The 21,364-nt window shown below is 45.7% G+C and overlaps 1 protein-coding gene across 5 annotated transcripts; it reads right to left on the bottom strand.

Annotated features, from left to right (window-relative positions):
• Positions 1-257: 257 nt before the first annotated feature.
• Positions 258-21,328, bottom strand: SAP130 (Sin3A associated protein 130). Of its 5 annotated transcripts, none has more exons than XM_068421153.1 (21): positions 21,251-21,328; positions 20,419-20,536; positions 19,313-19,548; positions 18,557-18,715; positions 17,318-17,429; positions 15,877-16,001; positions 14,940-15,064; positions 14,195-14,345; positions 13,897-13,987; positions 13,510-13,614; positions 12,302-12,443; positions 11,909-12,030; positions 9,000-9,302; positions 7,831-8,008; positions 6,459-6,563; positions 5,364-5,725; positions 3,695-3,943; positions 3,264-3,389; positions 2,240-2,343; positions 1,439-1,552; positions 258-1,221 (listed from the first exon to the last, which is right to left on the bottom strand). In XM_068421153.1, exons 2-21 carry the CDS (start codon positions 20,528-20,530, stop codon positions 1,063-1,065), a joined length of 3,180 nt encoding a protein of 1,059 aa, XP_068277254.1. In that variant the 5' UTR covers positions 20,531-20,536; positions 21,251-21,328; the 3' UTR covers positions 258-1,062. The 5 variants fall into 5 exon arrangements, with proteins under 5 accessions (XP_068277254.1, XP_068277256.1, XP_068277255.1 ...); XM_068421155.1 differs by having other exon boundaries at positions 3,695-3,940; XM_068421154.1 differs by having other exon boundaries at positions 7,831-8,005.
• Between the last annotated feature and the right edge of the window lie 36 nt (positions 21,329-21,364).

The raw sequence follows: 21,364 nt of genomic DNA, 5'->3' as shown, positions 1-21,364 counted from the left end.
CTCCTGCTGAGAAGACTAAAAGTGAACTGATTTGGCAACCTTTTGAAAAGATGAAGGTTAAATGCACAAGTGCATGGGGCACAATCCATATTGCATCTTTAGGAGCTGAAATGTAAATTAAGTTATCCTTTCCTCTGCAGCACAAGAGGCCGAATACTTCCCAACGTTCTGTTTCTTCTCCCCAAAACGCTTCTTTCAAACTTGTTTTTTTCAGGTTGAACAGTTTCACTAGTATAAAGGTACATGAACTGCTCATGTACAAAAACCTCCAAGTCCTTTATTAATGTTTTCAGGATGTATGTGGTACATACAATTAACATTACACCAGCTACAGGAAGTCCTCTGTTGCAAGAGGTACTTCAAAACAAGTATCCCAGAGCACCAACACAGACAAACACACACACAGACACTACAAAATCACTTTGAAATGATTTCCCCCCCACTTTTTTTCCTTTTTTTTTTTGTTTTTTTAACTTGACAGCTAGGACTTCCAAGCCATTGGAGATTCTGAGCATGGCAGATCTCCTAGTGCAGTGGCACTGGTTGAAGAAGGCTACTTCAGACACTGGAAGGTCAGAAGAACAAGAATGGAATGGGGTAACTGAAAGCGGTGTCATTTTCAATGCTTTGAAGCATGGCGCTGTCTGGGTCGATACCTGTACGCCAGCCTCCAGGTGTCCCCTGCAGAATCTCCTCCTGCGTCACAGGTGTATACACACCTCATGTACATTTACCCCTAAGCTGCAGAACAGGAGGAGAGCGCTGTCCACCACACACTGCATCACTAGTTCCAATTAGTAGGCACTGACACATCAGGAGCGTTAAACAAACGGGACTGGAAAGACTTTAAAAAGAGATGAGCCTGAGAGAAATCTTTGTTCATTATGACAGATCAGTGACAATTCCTTCAGGTCACCAGGCTTCACATGTCCATCTGTTGCCATCTGTTCCCTAAACTCATCCTTTTTATTCAGATGCTCTGCTTAAAAATAAACCCAAACTACAAAAAGGTTCAACTCCATTCTGTACATGTTCTCCGTTTCCAGAGTCATTATTCTGGCTTTAGACCTTCTCCTTTCGCTTTAATTTGGACACTTTCTTGACAGTTCCATTCTTGTTTAGAAGCTTCAAAACACGATCCTTGTGATCCAAGACCTTTAGCATGGAGTCTCGAGCCTCGTTGATTTGATCCATCACGAGTTTACACCTCTGCATATTCCCCTGCAATGAAACACTGTCGTCATTAACAGCAGATCAGCTAGTCTAAGCAGTCCCTGTGCCTTTCCCTAACACCACTTGTACTGATGACCCTGGAAACACAGGCAGGGTACCTATGTGGGGTTTTTCAAGCCAGCTTTCACTCTTACTAATTGCAGTAAGGTATGTGGTCATTAAGGGTAAAGCAGTTCTGCTGGGTTGAGAGGCCCCAGGAACCTACCTGTATCAGTTCATTGATTCGATGCAAGTCATCGTCGGTCGCCGCCTTCTTCTTAGGAATGAGTCCCTCCTGCAGGGCAGTCAGTCTCTCATACACATCATGCTCCAGGTTCGTCTAAAAGACATTAGCACTTCATGAGAAGGATCGCCACTAGGCCAGAAAACATTCGCCCGCATTCAGAAAGCTACACAGAGAAGATGAGAATCCGTTCCCCTCTCAGCTGCTCATGTTAGTGGTTCAGAAGATGGAGCCTCTGACGTAGAGTGTGGCACTATCATTCTTACTAACATCCTATTTACAGGATTGCTCCACTTCTGAACAGACATGGATCCTAACCGGAACTGTTTCCCCTGTTTCTCACAATACTATTCCAGGAATGCAGAGGTTTTGGGGAGTTTGGTGCTAGAATGCAAAGCACCTACCTCACCCCCAACCTGAAACAGAAGCATCCAGGAATGTGGATCAGTGCTGCCTCCTCAGATCAGCCGCACCATCCCAAACAGACGCTTCTTCAGACCTGTGCATCAGCAGGAGGGAGTTGCCAATTTTGATCATCTGTACAAAATACATCAGCTCTTATGTCTGGATCAAAACCAACACTCTTAAGTTTCCAAGCCACTTACGCCACATTCCTGAGAAAGGGGAAAACACGTCCCACTCCCTTTGGGCACTACACACCAGCTCCTTTACGGTAACCCAATGTCAGATGACCACGTACTGAGTTTGTAAAAACATCCTCCTGTCTTACACAACTCTGTGTTCCCCCACGTTGTAGGAAGCTGGCAAGCCCCGTTCACCTACCAGCTGTAGTAGCTGTGCTGCACAGAGATGGACCTTCCACCCTTGTGCACGACAGGACACACCCTTCTGATTGGCAATCTCCTGTAGCATAGCCTTCTTCTCTTCTGTCACCAGGGAAGACAAAGATACGTTATTCAAATTTCAGGAGTTCGCCAGGCCTCTCTTAAAACAAAAAAGCTAACCCAACTCTGCCTCTCCATACATCCTCATAACCAAGAGTGAGCAACATTTTGATTCAGACAGGGAGACAGCTACCCATCTGCCACGTATCTGACTGCTGCTCTCGCTTATTAACAGGTTATCTGTATTTCCAGAAAAATTATATCCCCTTTTTTTCCCCTCCATTTAAAAAAAGGCAGTGCTCACTGTCTCAACACCCTGCATGAACAAGTAAAGGGTCCATCCTTTACCACTGCAATACCTATCTACTCCCTCCTTGGTGTATTTACACAGTTGTGAAAACCCAATCTGCTTAAAAATTCTAAGATAATAGCTAAAAAGCCTAAAAAAAAGTATCTGATCTCTGTTTTCCTCATACTAGAAAAAAATCTTCTTTAAAAGCCTATTTGTTAGTTCACAGGACTAGTTATGCTAAATCTAGAATGTTTTTGATTAAATCTGCAAGCTTGTTAGGTAGTAAGAAAATCTGAAAACTAAACCATAGCCTATCACCACAGCACATCACCTCTTTAAGGATTATTTTCTTTAGTAAGTTTCTATCACTGTACATAAATACATTTCTCAATAACCACGATTTTTTTTTCTTACAAGACTGTGGCTCACTCCATGTAATGTCCTTCCCTTCTTTCCTCTCTGTCTTGAAAGCAGAAGAGATTTAGGTGACATCTAACTAATGAAAGTCATTAGCTCCCTTGATCAACCCTTGTTTTCCAAACTGCACTGAAAACCTTTGCGGGGGATTGCTGATCAACACCAGCTAGCCAAGACTGCTCCTGCGACACCCTACCAGCTACGCTGAAGCGGTTCCTCCTGGATGACTGTCAACCACAAGCAGCAGACTGACCTTTTACCCGGACGTCGCTGTATCTCTGGAAGTGGTGGTAAGCGGCTTTCCAAGGATTGCGATAGTGCCGGAGCAATGTGATGGGCGGCCTTGGACGCACAGGGACGTATCTTACACCTTCTTCATCTAGAAAAGGATCCAGGGAGAACTCTATTATCATTAGGTAGGTGAAAGCAGGCGATCAGCATGACATAAGAACTCCAGCAGAAGATCGGGAATCACGCCCTCATACAAAACGATGCTCTATGTGTCAAGAAATGTTATTGCCCCTGAACGTCACTATACAGAAAGTGATGAGAAATCCATATTTGGGTTCTGTATTATTTATATTTTCAGAGCGGGAGAATGACAGAACACCTTCTCTGAGAAACAAATGGAAGCAAAAATACAGACAATTTGAATAGGAAAGGAGATATTAGGGATGACATTACCTATATACTCCTTTGGAGGAGACTTGCGCTTCTCTGCCTTCACCAGCAAACTTTTGGCAGTGGATTTCTCATCATCAGTGCTGTTTGTTTCCATCATGTCCCCTTCCTCTGTGGAGATGACGTGCTGCTGCTTACGGGGTTTCTTCCTCGGGGAGGCACCAGGTGGCAAATCACTTGGAGGCATTGAAAGGTTGTTGGCCAGCAACGCCAAAGACGGAGACACAGTACTCGTAGTCAAAGGAGGGACTGCTGAGAGGAAGGAAAGAGGAAGAAAACCCAAACCCTCAGTGGTGTAAAGGTAACACGCTAGTGTTGTTTGAACACCACCTCCAACAGTAGTTGCTGTTTCACTGCACTGTGAGGAGAGGGGACTCCACTGTACGTGCACTTCAGCTCCATGTGTGTAGGAGGCCAGATATTAAGTCAGCAACAATTACTAGGACAAGCCTCTACCCTAAGACATGTAGTGTCTCATGTACAAGAGTATAAAGCATGAGAGCAGAGTCAACTGTCACTCAGTTCCTTCGTATTTGAAGCTTATGTTAGTTGAATGCTACAAAAAGGAATTCACGCTAACATGTTACTGTAAAAAAAAAGAAAAGGTATCTTTTTATGTCCACCAGCACAGATCACAGTCAACAGCAAGCAAGTACCTTCCCTCTTTGTAATGTAAGTAGGGTCACACACAGTCAAATCAGGACTGCAGCACTCCTTGCAAGAGCCCCCTTGTACTGCCAAGTCACCAGCACCACATCAGTAGGTTATTGCACCAGCCAGTGCCCTCTGAAGTTGGGCAGCACAGCAGTGGGTAGCTTGAGGGAACGCTCCTTGACACTCAGAGGGAAAAGCTCAATCAGCCACGACTAACATTTCAACATTTCAACAGAAACTAACATTTCAACAGAACGACAATTTGGCATACCCACCATTGCCAGTGAGAGACAAAAGAACCCTGAGGAGCCTAATGCTATCTGCCCGTGCTCCAGAGATATCTGCAGCAAGCAGCTTCTTTCATCCCAAAACAACACATGGAGAGTGATGAAACCAACAACTAGAACAGAACTCTGATACCACATAACCCATGAATGTGGGATGCATTCCTATCGTTTTGCCATTGTATATAGTGTCTGGCCTAAGATCCGTACAGATCTGAATTTTACTGATCATACCATCTGATAGCAGCTATGGCCAAGCTGGATAAGTAAGGCAATAAATTAATATTTTTAAAAGTTCTAGAGAAAAATATCCATGAATCATAGGAGGGCCCTATGAAGTCCTACTCTGGTCACCAATTCTTCACATACAAGAAAGGCCCTCGGACCTGAACAATAGGATTTGTGAGAAAACTGAAATTAACTGTACTGATTCATAATACATTGGTACTGCTGCTGAGCGTGTGTGTTTTAAGCGAGGAATTCACACAGACTCTTTGGAGCTGGACCATTTGAACATGAACAAAGCAGTCACAGTTACAAGTGATTTCATGGGAGATTAGGGAGAAGGCAAAGAACTTTGTGAGTAATAAGCACATGGGAACTCTTTGACTGGTATTCTGTGCTAGCATGAAAGAGATGCAATTTCATTTTCAGGATGGAGGTGTTGAAATCCTCCTAATTTCTACACTGTCTCAACAACAAAAGAAACAACCTGATGAGTAACAACCACCTACCAGATACTGGTCGCATTATGTCCATAGGCTCCACTTCCTCTTTGATTTTTATCTCTGGTACTGCAGGACCCAGCACTGCTGACAGGGCACCGCTCATGGTTGATGGAGGAGCAGGTGCTGCCACAATTGTGGTAGAAGTTGGAGGAGCAGCTGGGACAGCTCCTGGAATGGTGGACAGAGCTGCTGCAGGCTGCGAAGTGGGACTGGCTGCTGCGATGATTGTCGGAATGGCAGAGGGGGGTTGCTGGGAGGTGGGGGGGACCGCAATGGTGGGCTGCTCGCTGCCTTGGCTGGACACTGTCTCCATAGACACAGTGACTGGAGTGGCCATGGACACATGAATTTCGGGTTTTGGCTTGGCACTGTAACATAAAAGCAGCAAAACAAGCTGAAGTTAACTGCACCTCAGTCATGACCACCTAGCACAAAGTGAGCGAGCCGGGCTGGATTCAGACTATCCAGTTTTTCCTGCACCCGCAAGTTAACACTTGGCTCAGTAATGTCTTCAACAACAGGAGAAGGCGTCATCTCAATTACATTTCCTCCTCCACTCCCTTTCTAATGCTTTGTATTTATTGTAGATGCTATTTTCTTCCATTCACTGTAACAAGCAAATCTCATGACTAATTCCAGGTAACTTCAAAGCAGGTTTCACACTGCAGACAAGAGGAAGTTTTACTCAAAGCTGTACTGCACCCCAGCCTCTGTTTGCAAGAGCTCCCACCATGGCTAATAGTTATAAAACAATAAATTGTAAAGCCACTGACTCAACTGAAGCAGGGCAGAAGCTCCATTTACCTTTCTTCAGCATGAATTTCCAAGAACTATAGTGAAAAGTTTCAAGGCCTATCCTTTACAGCAGCAGAGGGTGGGTTGTTTGTTTCTATGAAAGCTCATCATCACATCTTTTAAAAGGCTACTGCCTCAGCTGCACAACAGCACAACTAGTCAAGTCTGTTCGAAGTCATCACACTGACAAATTCAAACCAGATTAAGTTTCCCAAAAGAAAGGAAAATGCTCCAATAGCCAAAGAACACAAATCAAACAAATATAATGAAACTATCAGGATGCAGTTGGTTGTTTCCTAGTCTTACCCAGCAGGCCTTGGTGATCCAGATGTGCTTCGCATAGTACTCTCGACACGCGTGCTAGCTACTTCAGGTGGCTGGGGTGGAATTAAGCTTTTCCGGACTGCCAGCCTGGAAGAGACAGACCGAGCTGAGATTCCCACCTCCCTCACAGACAAACACCACTGAGAGCACAGGGATCAACCCTCTCTAGCCCAAACCAGGACAGGAGTTACAGCTGTATCGTTGCACTCTGTCTTCAGTACAACTGATTTGCTACAGAAAGAGTCTCATTTCACTTTCCAAATTAGATGTTGTGTTTTATTTTCTTTGAAGATAAAAGATGAGTTGCTCTGGCCTAGTCTCACCCCCATTTAGGGCTTCTCCAAGAATGCCAGCATTACTTTTATCCTGCCAGTCAGAGCATCTCACTGAGACTGCCAGGCTCCAACAGCAGACAAAGGGAGGTCTGGCCATGCCACTGTCCTCCACTGCTATTTCCAGACGGAGCAAATCACCTGGAACTTAGCAGTGCTCAGAGAGGCACCTGCTTTGTTCATTTGGACTAGGCTGTGTCAAAGCCTGGCTCCAAGACCTCAAGCCCCAGATGTGGATGTTAGGCAGCACAGGGATGAATATAGAAAAGCATTTTAGAGACTATTCAGTATCCGGTGGGGCTGGAAGTCAAATTGTTGTCCAAAATAATCAATCTCTCAAATGGAAACATTCCTTAGTGATCCACCTCTGCTTCTTTGACTTTTGTTTCAGTTTTACTGCCTGCAGTTTCTCTGCCTCTAAAAAAGTTTCCACCCAAATAAAAAAATATGCAATTTTAGTCTCATAGGACACATCAGTTCCAAACGTTTTCAGTTGTTAGTCGGGAGGAAATGCATTGTTAATTCTAAAGCTGTTTCTTTGCCTCTTTAAAATTAGACAGACAACATAAAATATTTTAAGAGTTTAAGTCACTCCCTCCCTTTTTCCTAATCAGATTTCACAGCAGGGTACTAATCCTGTCCTTTCTACTCATCCACATATTTGTCCAAGAAAAGCACTGAAGACACAGCACGGAATTCTGATTTTAGTAGATTAGGAACTCTTTGGTTTTATTACACTAAGTAAGAAAGCCTCAAATCCACTTTCCCTCAAAAGGTCACTTTCAAGAGTTAGGAGATAAACTGTCCTTCCTCTCATTTTATTCCTGACAGTAAGAGAAAATTATATCCTACCCTTGGGGAGGAAGAGAAGTGTGCTTCACAGATCAGCAGGTTACTCACAACCACTGCTGACTGAATAATCTGCTAGGACTTTTCTTATTTCATTCCACTGAAATGACTCCATTCAGCCAGGCTAGATTGCACAGGAGCGTCACTCACATCTCATCTTCAGTTCTACTCACCCATCTGTGGTTGGTTTCTTCCGGAGGATGCTTGGGCGCGGGGAAGAGCCCTGGGCGGGTGCACTGGCACTGGCACTCTGGCTATGGGTTTGTACAACTGTAGTTGCTGCAGAAGCTGTGTTGAATGTGTTGCTAATAGGATTGGCTACAATGGTGGCTCCATCTGCCAGGACTACTGCTGGGTAGGATGGACATTGACACAGCAGAGAAGAACAGATACAGAGAGGAAAAAGCAGCAGTTAAATTAAAGAAATTTGATGACAAAGCAGGTGTTTGCAGAGCACATGTCCATGCTCCCTTGACTCCCTCAATCTTTAACTGCAGGCTATTTTGTAAGCAATACCTTTGCTACAAGCAACCTGATCACTGAACCTTCTGCAGGCAAGATGGAAACTACCTCCTGCCTAACAACTGCTGCTAGGGAAATAATCTTTTCCAGAAGAAATGGAAAATACAGAAATCACTAGGGAGATCACCAACACAACTGGGTCAACAGAATAACACTCCTGGTAGAGTCTACATGGCAATACATGCCACTTGTAAGTAAGCACCATCAGCTGTGTTTATGTTCTGACCTTCTGCCAAAGCCTGTTTGACCAACTAACTGATGCAGAACATTTAAACAGTCAGGAAGTCACCACGCAATACGTCTGCCAGCTTTGCAACAGCATACTGTCTTGGTTGCCATATCCCATTTCTTCAGTAGGTTGTTGGGGTTTCATCAGACCAGTTGTTTTTAAGGAAAGATGGTTTCTATCACACTGCAAGGTCAGGTTACCAATTGCTGAAGGTACCCAGCTGTATTTTAATTGCTACTGTGATCTAATGCACAGCCAGAACAGTTCAGAGAACATCATTTACTTGTAAATGACTTTTCCCATGAGGCCTTACTGAAGAGAACTGTTTAAGCTCAGGCACTACCAGTCTTTTCCACAAAAGTAACCCTTTCAAGGCTACCCACATACTCTGCCCACTATGCTTAAAAAAAAGTAAGAAATAAGTAAACAATATTTGCTGGGAAAATACGTGTATGAATGTATTTAGTGTCCACAGAGGCTATAACGAGATCATTAGTCAGAGTAAAAGAAGACAAATAAGCCAACTTTGCAGGACAGAAGTTGAGTTGCTCTGATGATGTCCAACGCATGGACTGTGCTGGTTGCTCCTACCTGAAGTCTTGGTGTCAGCTTGTGGCTGCTGAGCGCTGATAGGTGCTGGCTGCAGTCCCTGCGTGCCGATCGGGGCAGCGGGGTGGAGTCCTTGTGTCCCGATCGGCGCTGGCTGAATGCCCTGGGCACTGATGGGTGCTGGCTGGATCCCCTGCGCACTGATGGGCGCCGGCTGGATGCCCTGGATGTGACGGGCGTGAGACGCATCTACAGTCATCAGCTGCATGGGGTTGAGGTGGACAGTGGAGGCCACTCCGACGCCGGTCTGAGCCGTGATGGCCGAGTTGGGCGCCTGGGCTGAAACTGGGAGCAGCAACACAGGCACCTCGTCACACCTACCCAGTGGGTCGCCTTGGTTTCCCCTAGCACCTCTCACTCAAATATTTACTTTCAAAGACTATTTTGCTTTGAAAAATTAATTTGCCAGCCTGCTTGTTGTAGTAGTAAATTTGAGAGTGGAGAAACCAGATTGTCTGCCAGAAGAATGAAACATTACTGTTTATTTCCACTCCACTTTCTATTGCAAATTGCAACAAGAGAGGAAAGATCAAGTCTAAGTCCACTTTTGGTTAGACTCAAATTATATTTCTGTACCCAGCTTCCAGTCTCAGAAAGCTGTGCACTATTTTTGCTCAGTATCTTATTTTACAATGCTTGTAAGTACCAACACTTTGCATTTTCCCTGCTTTCAAAAATCAGAAGCCTAAGCCATTTCATTTCAAACGACAGTCTCTCCCCAGAGCTTATCATTGCATCAATTAAAAAACACCAAACCTTTGACTGTACAAAAGCAAGCAGAGACTCAGGTCTAAGTACCTTAAGGGTACTTAGTAAGGTACCTTAAAGAAGGGCTTACTTCTTTTTCCCCTTTCCCCAGCCACATGGTCATAAAAAAAGTTTCCCTTAGCGCAAGTGGACAAACTGTTCTGAAGTTGAGTACAATCTTTTCTGACTCAGAAAAGGGCTTGCAATTACAGGCTGCATCCCAGAGCTAAAATGAACATGAAATCCTTTTGTGGCAGAACAATGTTCCCAATGAAGCACCTGTTCTAAGAAGTTCTATTCATTTATCTGAATTCACAGCTCTGAGCAACTATGACTCCATATTCCCAGATCTACTGTACAGCGTGTTACACTTCTCCCAGGCAGCATTTAGCATTGCTGTTAGACCACCTGCAGTTCCTGGATCTCCAGATTTCCAGTCTTTACAGAACACCACCGCTATTTCTGCAGCCATACACAGAATGCAAGTGCAAACTTGCCAACAATGGACTTGCTTGCTAACAATGGAGAGCCCTCTCATCGCAGAACAAGCTGTTTTTCTCATTGTCACAGGATTTCGATCAAGTTCTTGTGCTGACAAGACACACTGAAAACCCTGAAATCCAGCACCAGGTCCCTGAAAATGGCTTCTGTATAAAGTATGGCACATTAATTCTCTTAGTGGAACACCTTATGCAAAACACTCTTGTTGCAGAACTTTTCTATCCAACAAAATCCTCTTGACAGACTATATAAACACAACCAGCATTTGGAAAGCCAAAGCCAACATTCTTCCTCAAAATTCCGTATTAACACTCCTTATCTCTGTGATCTTTTTAAAAGTCTCCTCTGCACTTTTATCTAAGCCCTCACTTGGCTGCGCTCAGCACAGGTGCATGTACCTCCTGATACCTTGAATTGTCTGCTTTGAGTTGTCACCAGTTACTGCCATAATTAGTACCTTCAACTTCAAGTGAATTTAACAAGCAAAATGTCTCTGTCAATGAGCTCCTGATGAAGAGCCCACATCTGCTTTTTTAGAAGTTAGCATTAGCCTACCACCACCCCAATACGCCACCAAAACTGCAACTCCTGACAGTCTGCAATCGTGCTCTGTCAGGGGCTCTGTAACCACTCCTCAACCACAGCTGCCAACACCAAGTACCACCACTTGCCCGCACATTCTCCTTTAAAACCTTCAGCCAAAGTGCAGGAAGTACAAAAGCAGCTCACCTGTCCCTTCTGCGAGTCTTTTAATTATCCTGAAGCCCACCTCAAATCCTGACATGACATAGTCAACACTCGCAACTTTTCACTGGAATTTCAATGACAGAAAGAACAGGCCCCAGTAACTCATCAATTCCCTGTCCATACTTTCCCATTCCACAAATGGGCTTCGCCACCTCCACGTCCTTCCAAATTCCCTCTGTACTGCTCAAGGGTAACACGCTGCCAGCAGACACAGACGTTCCATGAAAATCCAAATAATGTGTATTGCTAGGACTTGGATTGTGGAGGTTACCACATTAGAGAGAACAGTCCTAAACCACCAAGTTTTAGGTAAAAGCACTCCAAATTTTGTCCCAGAATGATGTAAGTTTGGGTTGACTATGCAGGCTCACATTACGCATGATTTTTTGACTGTCTGCACATTACTGCAACAGTTCAAACACATTAATTGCTCCAGTCTTTTAAACAGAACACTAATGGAAAAGTGTGCAATGCGGCTTTTTTTCCATTTTTGGTTCAGGTTTCTCTCTCAAACTGTACACTCGTGGAAAGAGATTAAAATGGGCTTGTCAGAAAACCAGGGAATGATGATGCATTAAAGAGCTGGTTTAGTTTGGAGGAGTTGAACTGTTTTGATTTGTAGAATCAGAAACTTTTACTTGGAGAGATGCAAACCCTTGGATATCACACGTGAAACCCCTGAGAAAACTGTTATTAGCTGTGTTTAGTACCTCTGAAGTAGTTCAATACCCCTTGCTCTTGAGTTTTCCCCTCAGCCAACAAGTCATCAACGACTTTTTCTGACAAATTGTCAGAATCCAGCATAAAAGCCTCTAGCCTCTCCCTCACTACAGCTCATACATAAGCTGACAACTGAACAAAGTGTCCAAGTCAGCTTACCCCAAAGCTGGCCTTACCTGGATACTGGCGGATGGTGGACACCGAGCTGGTGATGGGGGTGTAGGTGTGCGCAGTCAAAGGATAGGCAGAGGGCGGGTACGTTGGTAAGAAATACTGGAACTGGACAGGCACCGACTGCCTACAGGCATCAAAGAGAGCAAGTGTTAGACGCACCGTTTCACCAGTTCGTCTTCACCCCCTGCCTTTGGGCCACTCCCTGACTTTTGTAATCTCAACTACCATAAGCTGTCAGTATCTCAACTATCACAATTAATTCAAAACTACCAAATTGCCCCCATCCCAGGTTTTTAAAACACAGTTATTTCCAGCACATCAGAACCTAGAAAAGCAGCAAGGCACTCAAAACCTACTCACACACACACTCATTCATAGAGCTGTTATTTCCCCACCTGTTGTCATTTCTGGTTTCCATTGCTACTGGGTTTGGAGATGCGCGGTGACTAGAGAGGGGTATGAGATTACTCCTCTCTGCTGTGTAATCTGACTGGATCCGGGGAGAAGTATGTGTGATTTGCTGAGGAACCACTTTAGCTGCATAAAGACAAACATGTAATCAGTTAACAGTCAAAGGAAAAGTTGGTAGACACTGCAAAGACAAGATTAATTCTCCTGGCAAAACCCCCAATACTACTCCTCCACCACCCCCCCAATAAAAAAACACTCCATCCCCAGCTGATTTCCTATCCACAGTGATAACAGGTTTCCTCAATAGGAAGAAAGAACTAGTGAAACGAAGCATTTTTGATCGATTTGTACCAGAAAGGAAGGACATTATACTTGCTAACAGATTAAGTTACTCCAGTGTACAAATGAAGTTATTTTTTTCCCCCCTTAGGATCAGCCCAATCCTTTCTGCTATCAAGAACTTATTTATCCAAGTTTTCAAAGCAGAACTTGACAAGAGACCAAGGGAAATGAGATCAAGGCAGACAAGTGTACATAGACAGAGGCCAAGAAAAGAAAGAAAAACATCTACAAAAGCTTTACAGGAAACACTGACGTGTTAAGATACAACTTCACTCCTTGGAAATTTATGGCAGGGAAAGATATTACAAGATTTAAAAGGAACAAGAAGGAGGTCAGCAGAAAAACAGAGATGGACAAAAGGAAACTTATGGAGTTCTGTAGGAACCATCTCAGGCAGATTCCAAACCTAAGCAAATAAGTTTCCCACGTTTAGACCTTAGTGTTTTACCTCCAAAGGAACACACTAACCAAACTTGACTAGGCTACACCTAGCACCTCAAGAAGCACATGAAGGAAGTTACAAAATCAACTATGAAAGCCATATTCTATCACCAAGCAGTTACAACTTCTAGTATGTACAATGCAGGTTCTGAAATGCCAGGCGGCCCGAGTTCATCTAAAAATTCAATTGAGTAAGTCAATGAGCCATTTTATTACTTACTCCTCCTAAAACATCTATTTCTTCCTAGCATTAAAAAAGCTATGCCACAGCAGACCTGCTGATTAGTTTCTCCCAGCTTGAACTGATTTTCTTCCCCTCCTTAATTTGCTAATACGCACAAACACTGCTAGTATAAACAGAAAACCAAAGCATCAGTTACGCGCTTTTCTTCAAACTGAAATCACTCACCAACAGGGATGTTTGAGGTCGTGACAGCTGTAGCATGGGAAGAATGGGAGGGCATTGTCATGGTGACAATGGTGCTTGTAGGCGCTTGGGTGTGAGACACAGAACCTAAAGAAAAAAAAAATATACAAGATCTTTCTACAGAGCCCTATGACACCAGTGTATCTGTATCGAAACAAAGAGGGCAAAAACCCCACCGCGGACAACCTCCCTGAAGGACCCAGCAATTCATCTCCTGAAGCCTGCTCATGCAATTCCAAGTGCAGTCTTTACCATAAAGAAAGAATTCCTCAAAAGTAATCTGGTCCATCTTCAAGGAGGAAAACCAACAAAAAAAACAACAAAACCCACACCCCATGGCTCTCCTACAACAGCATTACGAATACTCACCAGCTGTGGTTGCTGAAGCAATGGTATTTGTTGCCAAAATAGGTGCCACTGTTGCTGCTGCCACTGGCGTACCAGTGCTGAAAATGGTTTTCTATGAAAAGAAAAGAAAACCTTCAAGTTAAAAGACTAATGCATTTAAAATATGTACTTAGGATGCAATCATTCTGCACTGACTGCAAAGAACATGAATTTCTAACCTAATGTAACTCTTTTCCCGAATTTAATCTTAGCCCTCAAGACAGAAACAAAAGAGACAACTAGAAGCAGCAGAGGATTTTTTTTTCTTCTTGCAGTTTACCTGAGCCATGGTGTGGAGCTGTGGCTTCTGTGTTCCTATAGCGGGGTGAGAGGGTAGTGTAATCCGGGTAGCTGTATCCCTCGGCTGTGCAGGCCGCTGAATGCTAATAGCTGCAGAAGGCGGGTGCTGCTGGATAGACAGGGTGGGTCGACTGGAGAGAAAAAGAAAAATAGTCATGAAGATAACAACGTGGATAATAAATATGAAAGATAAGGTGCAGGGACATACATCAGGCCTTGGCCTCCTCTGTGAAAGCAGCACTGCTGTCAAATATATGGTCAAGTTTCTTATGCTGCTTTAACTACACTGTTCTGTCCTCATCTTCCTTAAGTCCCAGCTAGGAGGGCACACTTATCAATAACTCCAATCAGTTCATGAAAACCACTTTCTGTCAGGGATGCTTTTCAATGTTCATGTGTCATTTTTCACTATGTCTTCATTAAAAAAAAAAAAAAAAGATGGGCTGAATGAGCCACAAGTTCCTGCAACAGAAACTCTGCTTTCCAGGAAGCAGAAGATCACAACTGATTGATTAAGCTCTTCTCAGAACACATAGCAACAGTTCACGTTTATAGTAATTTATATTCGCAGAACTGAAAGCATTTGCACTGTGCAAGCATTACTATTTCTGTATTGTATCATCCCACCTCTAGAGGATTATCAGCTCTGTATGATTAACATGCACATTTCCCTTTCCTGCAGCCTCTGTAAAGTCAGACCACTGTAGACGTCAAAGTGTCTTTACCTGAGGGTTGATTCCGTAGCATGTGCTGCTGTTGTAGTTATAACAGGGGACTGAGCTCTTGTGGCTGAGACAGTTGCCACCACAGCTGGAGGAATAGTGCTTGAAGTTGTCACGGGAGGACGAGACTATAAAAACGAGTCAAAAAGAGACACATTCAGAAAGGAAATTCTGCTGTTTAGAGAATAACTAGGAATGACTTGGCTAAAACTGTTTTTTCTAGATCTTATCACTAAGTTTTGGCATTCTAAGACATTTCCAGTCTTTCTGAATTGATCTACAAGCTTCTAAGCAGATCTGTCCTGGTTTTCAAAGCACGTACATCATAGGAATCGGTAGCCAACAAAGTTAACAAGACCGGATCCCTTGAAGGTCTTTAGAAAAAAAAACAAAAGTCAGTTCTCTTCAGAATGAAAAGAAACCCTGATCCAAGTATATACAGGAATTCAAAGGTGGTTACATCAGGATCCTAACTGAAAGCACACAGCAAAGATCTTTAACACTAAACACTAGTACTACTGCAGAGAGACAATATCTACAGTCTTCTTATATGTGTATTTAAGCTGAGATATACAGAAGCATATTAAAAGATTTTTTTAATTCTACGTCAATATATATATTTAAGAATAAATCAATATGAGCATATCATACCACCTTTCAGACTTTAAAACTTGAGTGTATCTAAACTAAATCCTCTTCCCAGTTTCTAAGCACTTTGGAGACAGTTAAAGACCCAATTTCTGGCACCAAGTCTACAAAGGACATAAAACCACAGGACTAATACAGCTGTTTCACTACTTAGAAACTGGTACCCGAGAAACAGAACTGGGAGAGGGCTGACAGTAGCCTCAGCCCAGTAAATACACAATCACGAGTAAGAGCCAGGAAGAATGTGGAGCCGGTGGTCAGCGTTCTGCAGAGCTGCCTGGCTGCTACCTGCCTGGATTGGCTGATGAATGATGTGCTGAACTGCTGGCTGAGCTGTGGCTGCATTTGGCAACTGCGAAGCTGGTCTCAGGACTGTAGTCACTTTAGAACTGGACATCACTGCAGCAGCCGCTGCACCTGGGAAACAAACCAAGTGTGTTAAAATACCACGTGCCCAAGTGACTCCATGATGACGGCGGAGACACACTCCCAACATTAGCTGGTACATATTTCAGTTTGAATGTATTTCATATGTATGTCAGGTCAGGTGACGTTGATTTAAATGTAAGGCTTGCAACAAATATACCTAAGGGTCACAAAAGTATGATGAAGTTACAAAGAAAAATACGTGTGCAATAGAAGAAAAACAAAATGAAACAAAAACCCAACCAACTTTTAAAGCTACAACAGCATAGGACTTTGGTTAATTTGTCTACCGTTGGCTGTCTCCTGATCAAAAGAAATTGCTGTCAAAGGCAAACAGCCTTGAAATCATTTGATGGGACTAGACTGCATGGCTTCTGTATATGTCCCTAACTGAAATCATTACCTCCAAAGGTAATATTCAAGCTGAGAGAATAAAAGCAGCACGGAAAAAAAAATAAAGAAAACATGCAGTAAGTGACAATACAAAGTTTGTGGCAGCTGTTCCACAAGAATCAAGTGAACAAGACTACATTTTACTTCAGCTACAAATAAAGCTGCACAGTCCTTCCACCTACTCTAGTAAAAGATTAAGTCTTTGCCCACGTCAATTTTTCTTGAGTGACTAAATAACATGAAATATGAAAATAAAAAAAAATAAAATGGTACTTTGAATTCAAATCAGTTTGCAGTTGAACTGGAAACCCAACCCATAAGCTTTTTGAAAGTAAAACTGCAGTCAGAAATCAGACAGACTGTACTGAGCACAGGGCTTCTTTTCAGGGGCTGATGTCTTTTTTTGTAAGCCGTAGCAACCAAAATCCTGGGACATCAGAGCCTGTACTTAGCACCAGCATTTAACTCAAGGGTAAATGCAAATGCACACAATACGGTATATCATCACGTGCAAAAATGCACAAGTGACCCTGTGCCAAGTGGGTACAAGAATATGCCTCACAATTGTTCAGGTGCTGCTGTCATAGGTGAACAACGCTTGCTACCAAGAACGTACATGACATTTTGCAGGACAGGTCAGTCTATACTATGAAAGAGTTCACTGTTTTAACAGCACAGAACTAGAGTGACAGACATGCTGGTATCTGCCAGCATTTTAAACACTGCCACACATTCCTGCCCTAAATGGCTGAAGGCAACACAGTGCTTAAAAGGCCAGCAGTCACCTATTTAACAGCTGAGGTATCAGCTGCGCTAGCAGTGAGGGGAATTTTTAGAGGTGAAGGCTAGACGCACCTCCCCTGAGGGGCTGTGAACAGAAGGCTGTGAACAGAATAGCAAAGCTAGATTTTTACCTCGGGGTAGGTGAGAAGCTCCAATGTGTAGCGGAGGCCCAGGAGCGCTACTTCTGATGATAGACATCTGCACATTGGTAGCCATGATATGATGCAAGTTACTAGGATGCCCCTGCAGAGTTAAAGAAATAACAAAACCCAAAATAAACGATGAGCTGCGTTGATAAGAATTAATGGCCACACTAACAGTATTACCATACCCAAGCTCCAAAGACAGAAAAGAGATTTTGTAGAAATACTTGGTGTACAAAGGTTGCATGCTTTACAAGTCGAGCGGGGAAAGAGGCACATGGTTCTACAGGATAAAGTTACAGAACCTGCGGCCATTGTGTGTGGAAGATGTAAACGTTTATCTGTTTCACTGATCTATTCTTCTGGTTGGCACGTGGGTGGCAGTCAGTCAGCAGTCACCCACGTATCAACCAGGCAGATGGCCCTTTTGCCATTAGTGACTTTTAAGGCATAAAGTCAAGAGACTAGTGAGAACGTGGCAAATGCTGCAACAACTTAATTCTATTTTCTAATAATTCTGGACTTCCCAGGGATATTAATACAGATAAAAATCCCCTGAAACTGCTGTACATCCTTAGCCAGCCTAATTCAAATCCATCTAAAGGCACTTTACATCAAAACCCTGAGACTTCAGAGTTTACTGATGAGTGTTCTGGCAAACTAGTTTCAAACCACAAGGCCTGGCTCTGCAGTCAAAGTTAGAGGGGAAAAAAGATTCCCAAAGCATTATCTACACCTCCCCCCTTTCAAATTTTGTCACTAGTGGTTTAATAGGAATTGAAAACCATGAATTGTTCACCAGTCTTTTCTCATCTGCTCCCAGGAGAGCTAAAGAACACTGCAGTGATGGATCCCAGCAGTTTGTCTGCGCTAAAAAGTCTCCAAGTGATACTGAAAGAGCAGGAGCTCTTAAGGAAAGACTCAGCTGCACAGCAGCCTTTGGATACGGCTCTGCTATCACAGCCTCACTGTGCTACGTCACTCAGACGATTACAACAAATCAGCAGCCTTCTAAAGAGCTGGTGATATCTGAGTTGGAGGTTTAACGCTCCAAGCAGAACTGATCCAACAATGAGTGGCCGCTGAATGGGGAAGCCTGCTGGCTCCACCTTCCTTCCTGCTGCAAGAGCCCACCTCAGTTGTACCAATATTAGTATTGATCTGACCATGCAGTGAGCTGGAACAGAAAGAAAAAAAAAAAACCAACACCAAAACCAAAAACCAGACCTGTTGCCCACTGATTGTTGCCACAGGAATTGTTGGAGCCTGTGGTATGCTGCTTTCCATGGTCACCGTAACTTGCCCAGGAACCTTTGTGGGAGCCGAGAGAGTAGAGGGTGGAGCAGGAGCAATGGGCCGGCTGGGCATGGTGGGCTTCAAGGGAGGCTACAAGAAATATAAAGACAGAAACGTTGCCAACTCCAAACAAGAGCTCCATGTTGAAGCAGAAATCATTTCTGGGGGTCAAAGCCTGGAGAGAAAGTCAGCTTTGTGCAAGGATAAGTGTAGTTAAGTATCTGGAGATGAACGATACTGGTCATTTAGAGCTATTCCATTTCCATTTGGGACAAAGAAAGGGCATCTTTCGTACTGGAAATACACAGCTAACACACAGCACGAGTCACAAGTGCCACCTGTTAGGGCCATGGTATTCCCCTACAGACACTGGGCGTTAACAGTTAATCTGATATTCTCATCCACTCCTGCAGAGAAAAGGGAAGATTTCAGACACTGATTGAAATCACTCTTAAGAGATAAATAAAAACCACCCCCCTCAAAAATAACGCTATAATACTATGAAGTCCTCAGTGTATCATATGGAACAGCTAAACCCACAAGGCAGTGTACAGGCAGCAGAATCATGCAAGGAAACCTTAAGAAACAAAAGCAGGGATGTTTTTGGTGTAATTTATTTTTGCTTAACACTCTAACTTGTACTATAGATTGTGTTTTTCCCCCTATGAATCATGAACCTCCTCATACCTTCATAAGTCCGTCTGAAAAGGAAAGTGGGACAGCTGGAGTCAAATGTGCTGGTGGTGCTGTCACCGTCACCGGGGCACCAGACTGGACAGGGTGGTGCTGGGTCAACATCTGAACCTGCGGGTATGGCCGAACCACCACCGGTTCCTGCTTTTCTTCTCGAGGTTGTATAGAGCTGCCAGGGCCGATGTGCTCTCTGGGAGCAACTTCTGAGTCACGACTAGATTCATCACTCACTAGCGAAAAGAAAAAAGAAAAAGGGAACTCTGAGGAAGAAGGTAAAAAAGGTTAACAAGTTCACATTGGTCACCCACCAGGTCAGAGATGTGATGTCAGAAACAGTCTAAATAAAAGAAATTCAGCCTTACAATTAAACATATTCCAATGATGAAAACCCTAAGAACTCTGGCACTGCCTCTGCCAGTTCCCCCCAGAACTGACGGGCCTTGTAATGCTGGGCAGCCTGGGGTCATCTCTGAGAAATCCACCTAAACACCTTCTTCAAACAAAGACTGACTTTTCTTTCAAGTGAAAAATACGTATCTAAGTAACTGCCATAAAGTCCCACATCAAACAGGCAGTATTAAAGCCTTCGTTTAACACATTATGTATCTGAATATCATGCTGAAAACCAAGCATAAACCCTCCTGAAAATGAAGCCGCTCCCCACAGTCACCCCTGGCAGCCTGCTGGAAACCCGTAACCTCGGCAGGGGCAGCAGTGACCAGAACCGGGGCTCCCGCCCCATCTTCAGCTGCACGAAACGTTCCCACAGTCGCTCATCGCTTCTGCTACAAACACGCAGAGACGAGCGAGGGGCACCGGCAGCCGAGAGGAGCGAGGAGCAGCTCTGCCCCCGCGTCGCCCTTCAGAGCCAGCAACTGCACTGATTTTCACGTTGCTCTTCCCACCGGTGACCGAGGCAGCCTGCGGGCTGGCTGCCACTCGCCCGCGGGGCCGCCCCGCTCCTCCCTCCTGCCCGGCGCCACCCGGTCCCCCGGCGCACACCGCCTGGGACCGCCGGAGGAGCCGGGGGCACCGGGATCAGCCCCTGCCCCCGGAGCCAGCAGCCGCCCGCGTCCCCTGGGGGCCCAGAGCCCGCTTACCTGTGGCGGCGGGGGCGATGAGCCCGGCGGGGCCGCTGGCGGGGATGGGCGGCGGCGCTGGTCCCAGGCCGGCGGGCGGCGGTCCCGAGCGGGGGAACTGCTGCGAGCTCATGTCCGCCTGCGGGAGCGCGGCGTTACGGTGCGTCACAGAACGTCACGGTACCGGCCACCCCCCCCCTCCACGGGCGGCGACACCCCCGGCAGGCACCGCCCCCCGCTCCCGCCCCGCTCATTGGGCGCGGCGGTAGCGGCACCGCCAGCGCTGCGCCAATGCGGCCGCCCTCGACACAGCAGCCAATCCAGCGCTAGCCTCGCCAGCCAGTGAGGAGCGACCGTACTCATGACCTCACGAGGCGGCGAGCCAATGGCGGGGAGGACAGCGCTGGCCAATGAGGGCCGGCCGTGCCGCCCGGGCCCGCCCCGCCCTGCCGTGCCGCCGTGAGGGGCCGCAGGGCCCGGATGTTCCCGGGAGCCGCGGGGCCGCCCCTGCCCGCACCGAGCGCGGCCCGCAGCGCCCGGCACCGCCCTGCGCTCCCCGGGCCAGCCCTCCCCCGTGCTGCCCTGCCCTGTCCCGTCCCTTCCCGCCCTCCCGCCCCGGTCCCGGTCCCGCCGCCGCGCAGGGCCCCGCCCCTCCCCGCTCTCCTCTCCGCCGCCACCGCCTCAGCCGCTCACACCGCTCCGCGGCGCTGCCGCCGGGCGCCAGCTCCTCCCCGCCACCGCGCACTGAAGCGGCAGCGGCCGCCGCCCCCTACTCGTAGCCCTTCCCCGGAGCCGCCCTCGGCCCCCGGCCGCCGGAGCAAGGCGGTGCCGGGCGCGCTGCCCGCGGCGTTACCTGTGCCCGGGGCACCCCGCGGCAGCCGTCGCTGAGCCGCTACCGCCGAGAACCGAGCTCCGCTTCCGCCGCCGTAACTGCCCACGGCGGATTGGCCCCGGTCGGCCCCGCCCA

The sequence above is a fragment of the Nyctibius grandis genome, chromosome 32 (assembly GCF_013368605.1).
Source record: "Nyctibius grandis isolate bNycGra1 chromosome 32, bNycGra1.pri, whole genome shotgun sequence".
Taxonomy (NCBI): domain Eukaryota; kingdom Metazoa; phylum Chordata; class Aves; order Nyctibiiformes; family Nyctibiidae; genus Nyctibius; species Nyctibius grandis.
Note: the sequence above shows the minus strand (reverse complement) of the source record. Positions and strands in the feature narration are given on the sequence as shown.

Bases quoted from the DNA above. Each gene is read 5' to 3' on its own strand.
- SAP130 (XM_068421153.1), bottom strand. From the start codon at position 20,530: ATGAGCTCGCAGCAGTTCCCCCGCTCGGGACCGCCGCCCGCCGGCCTG. The intron at 15,065-15,876 runs GCAGGTAGCAGC...TCGTTTTTATAG, and splicing joins TCATTCATCAGCCAATCCAG to TCTCGTCCTCCCGTGACAAC. The intron at 13,615-13,896 runs GTGAGTATTCGT...TTTTTTCTTTAG, and splicing joins TGCTTCAGCAACCACAGCTG to GTTCTGTGTCTCACACCCAA.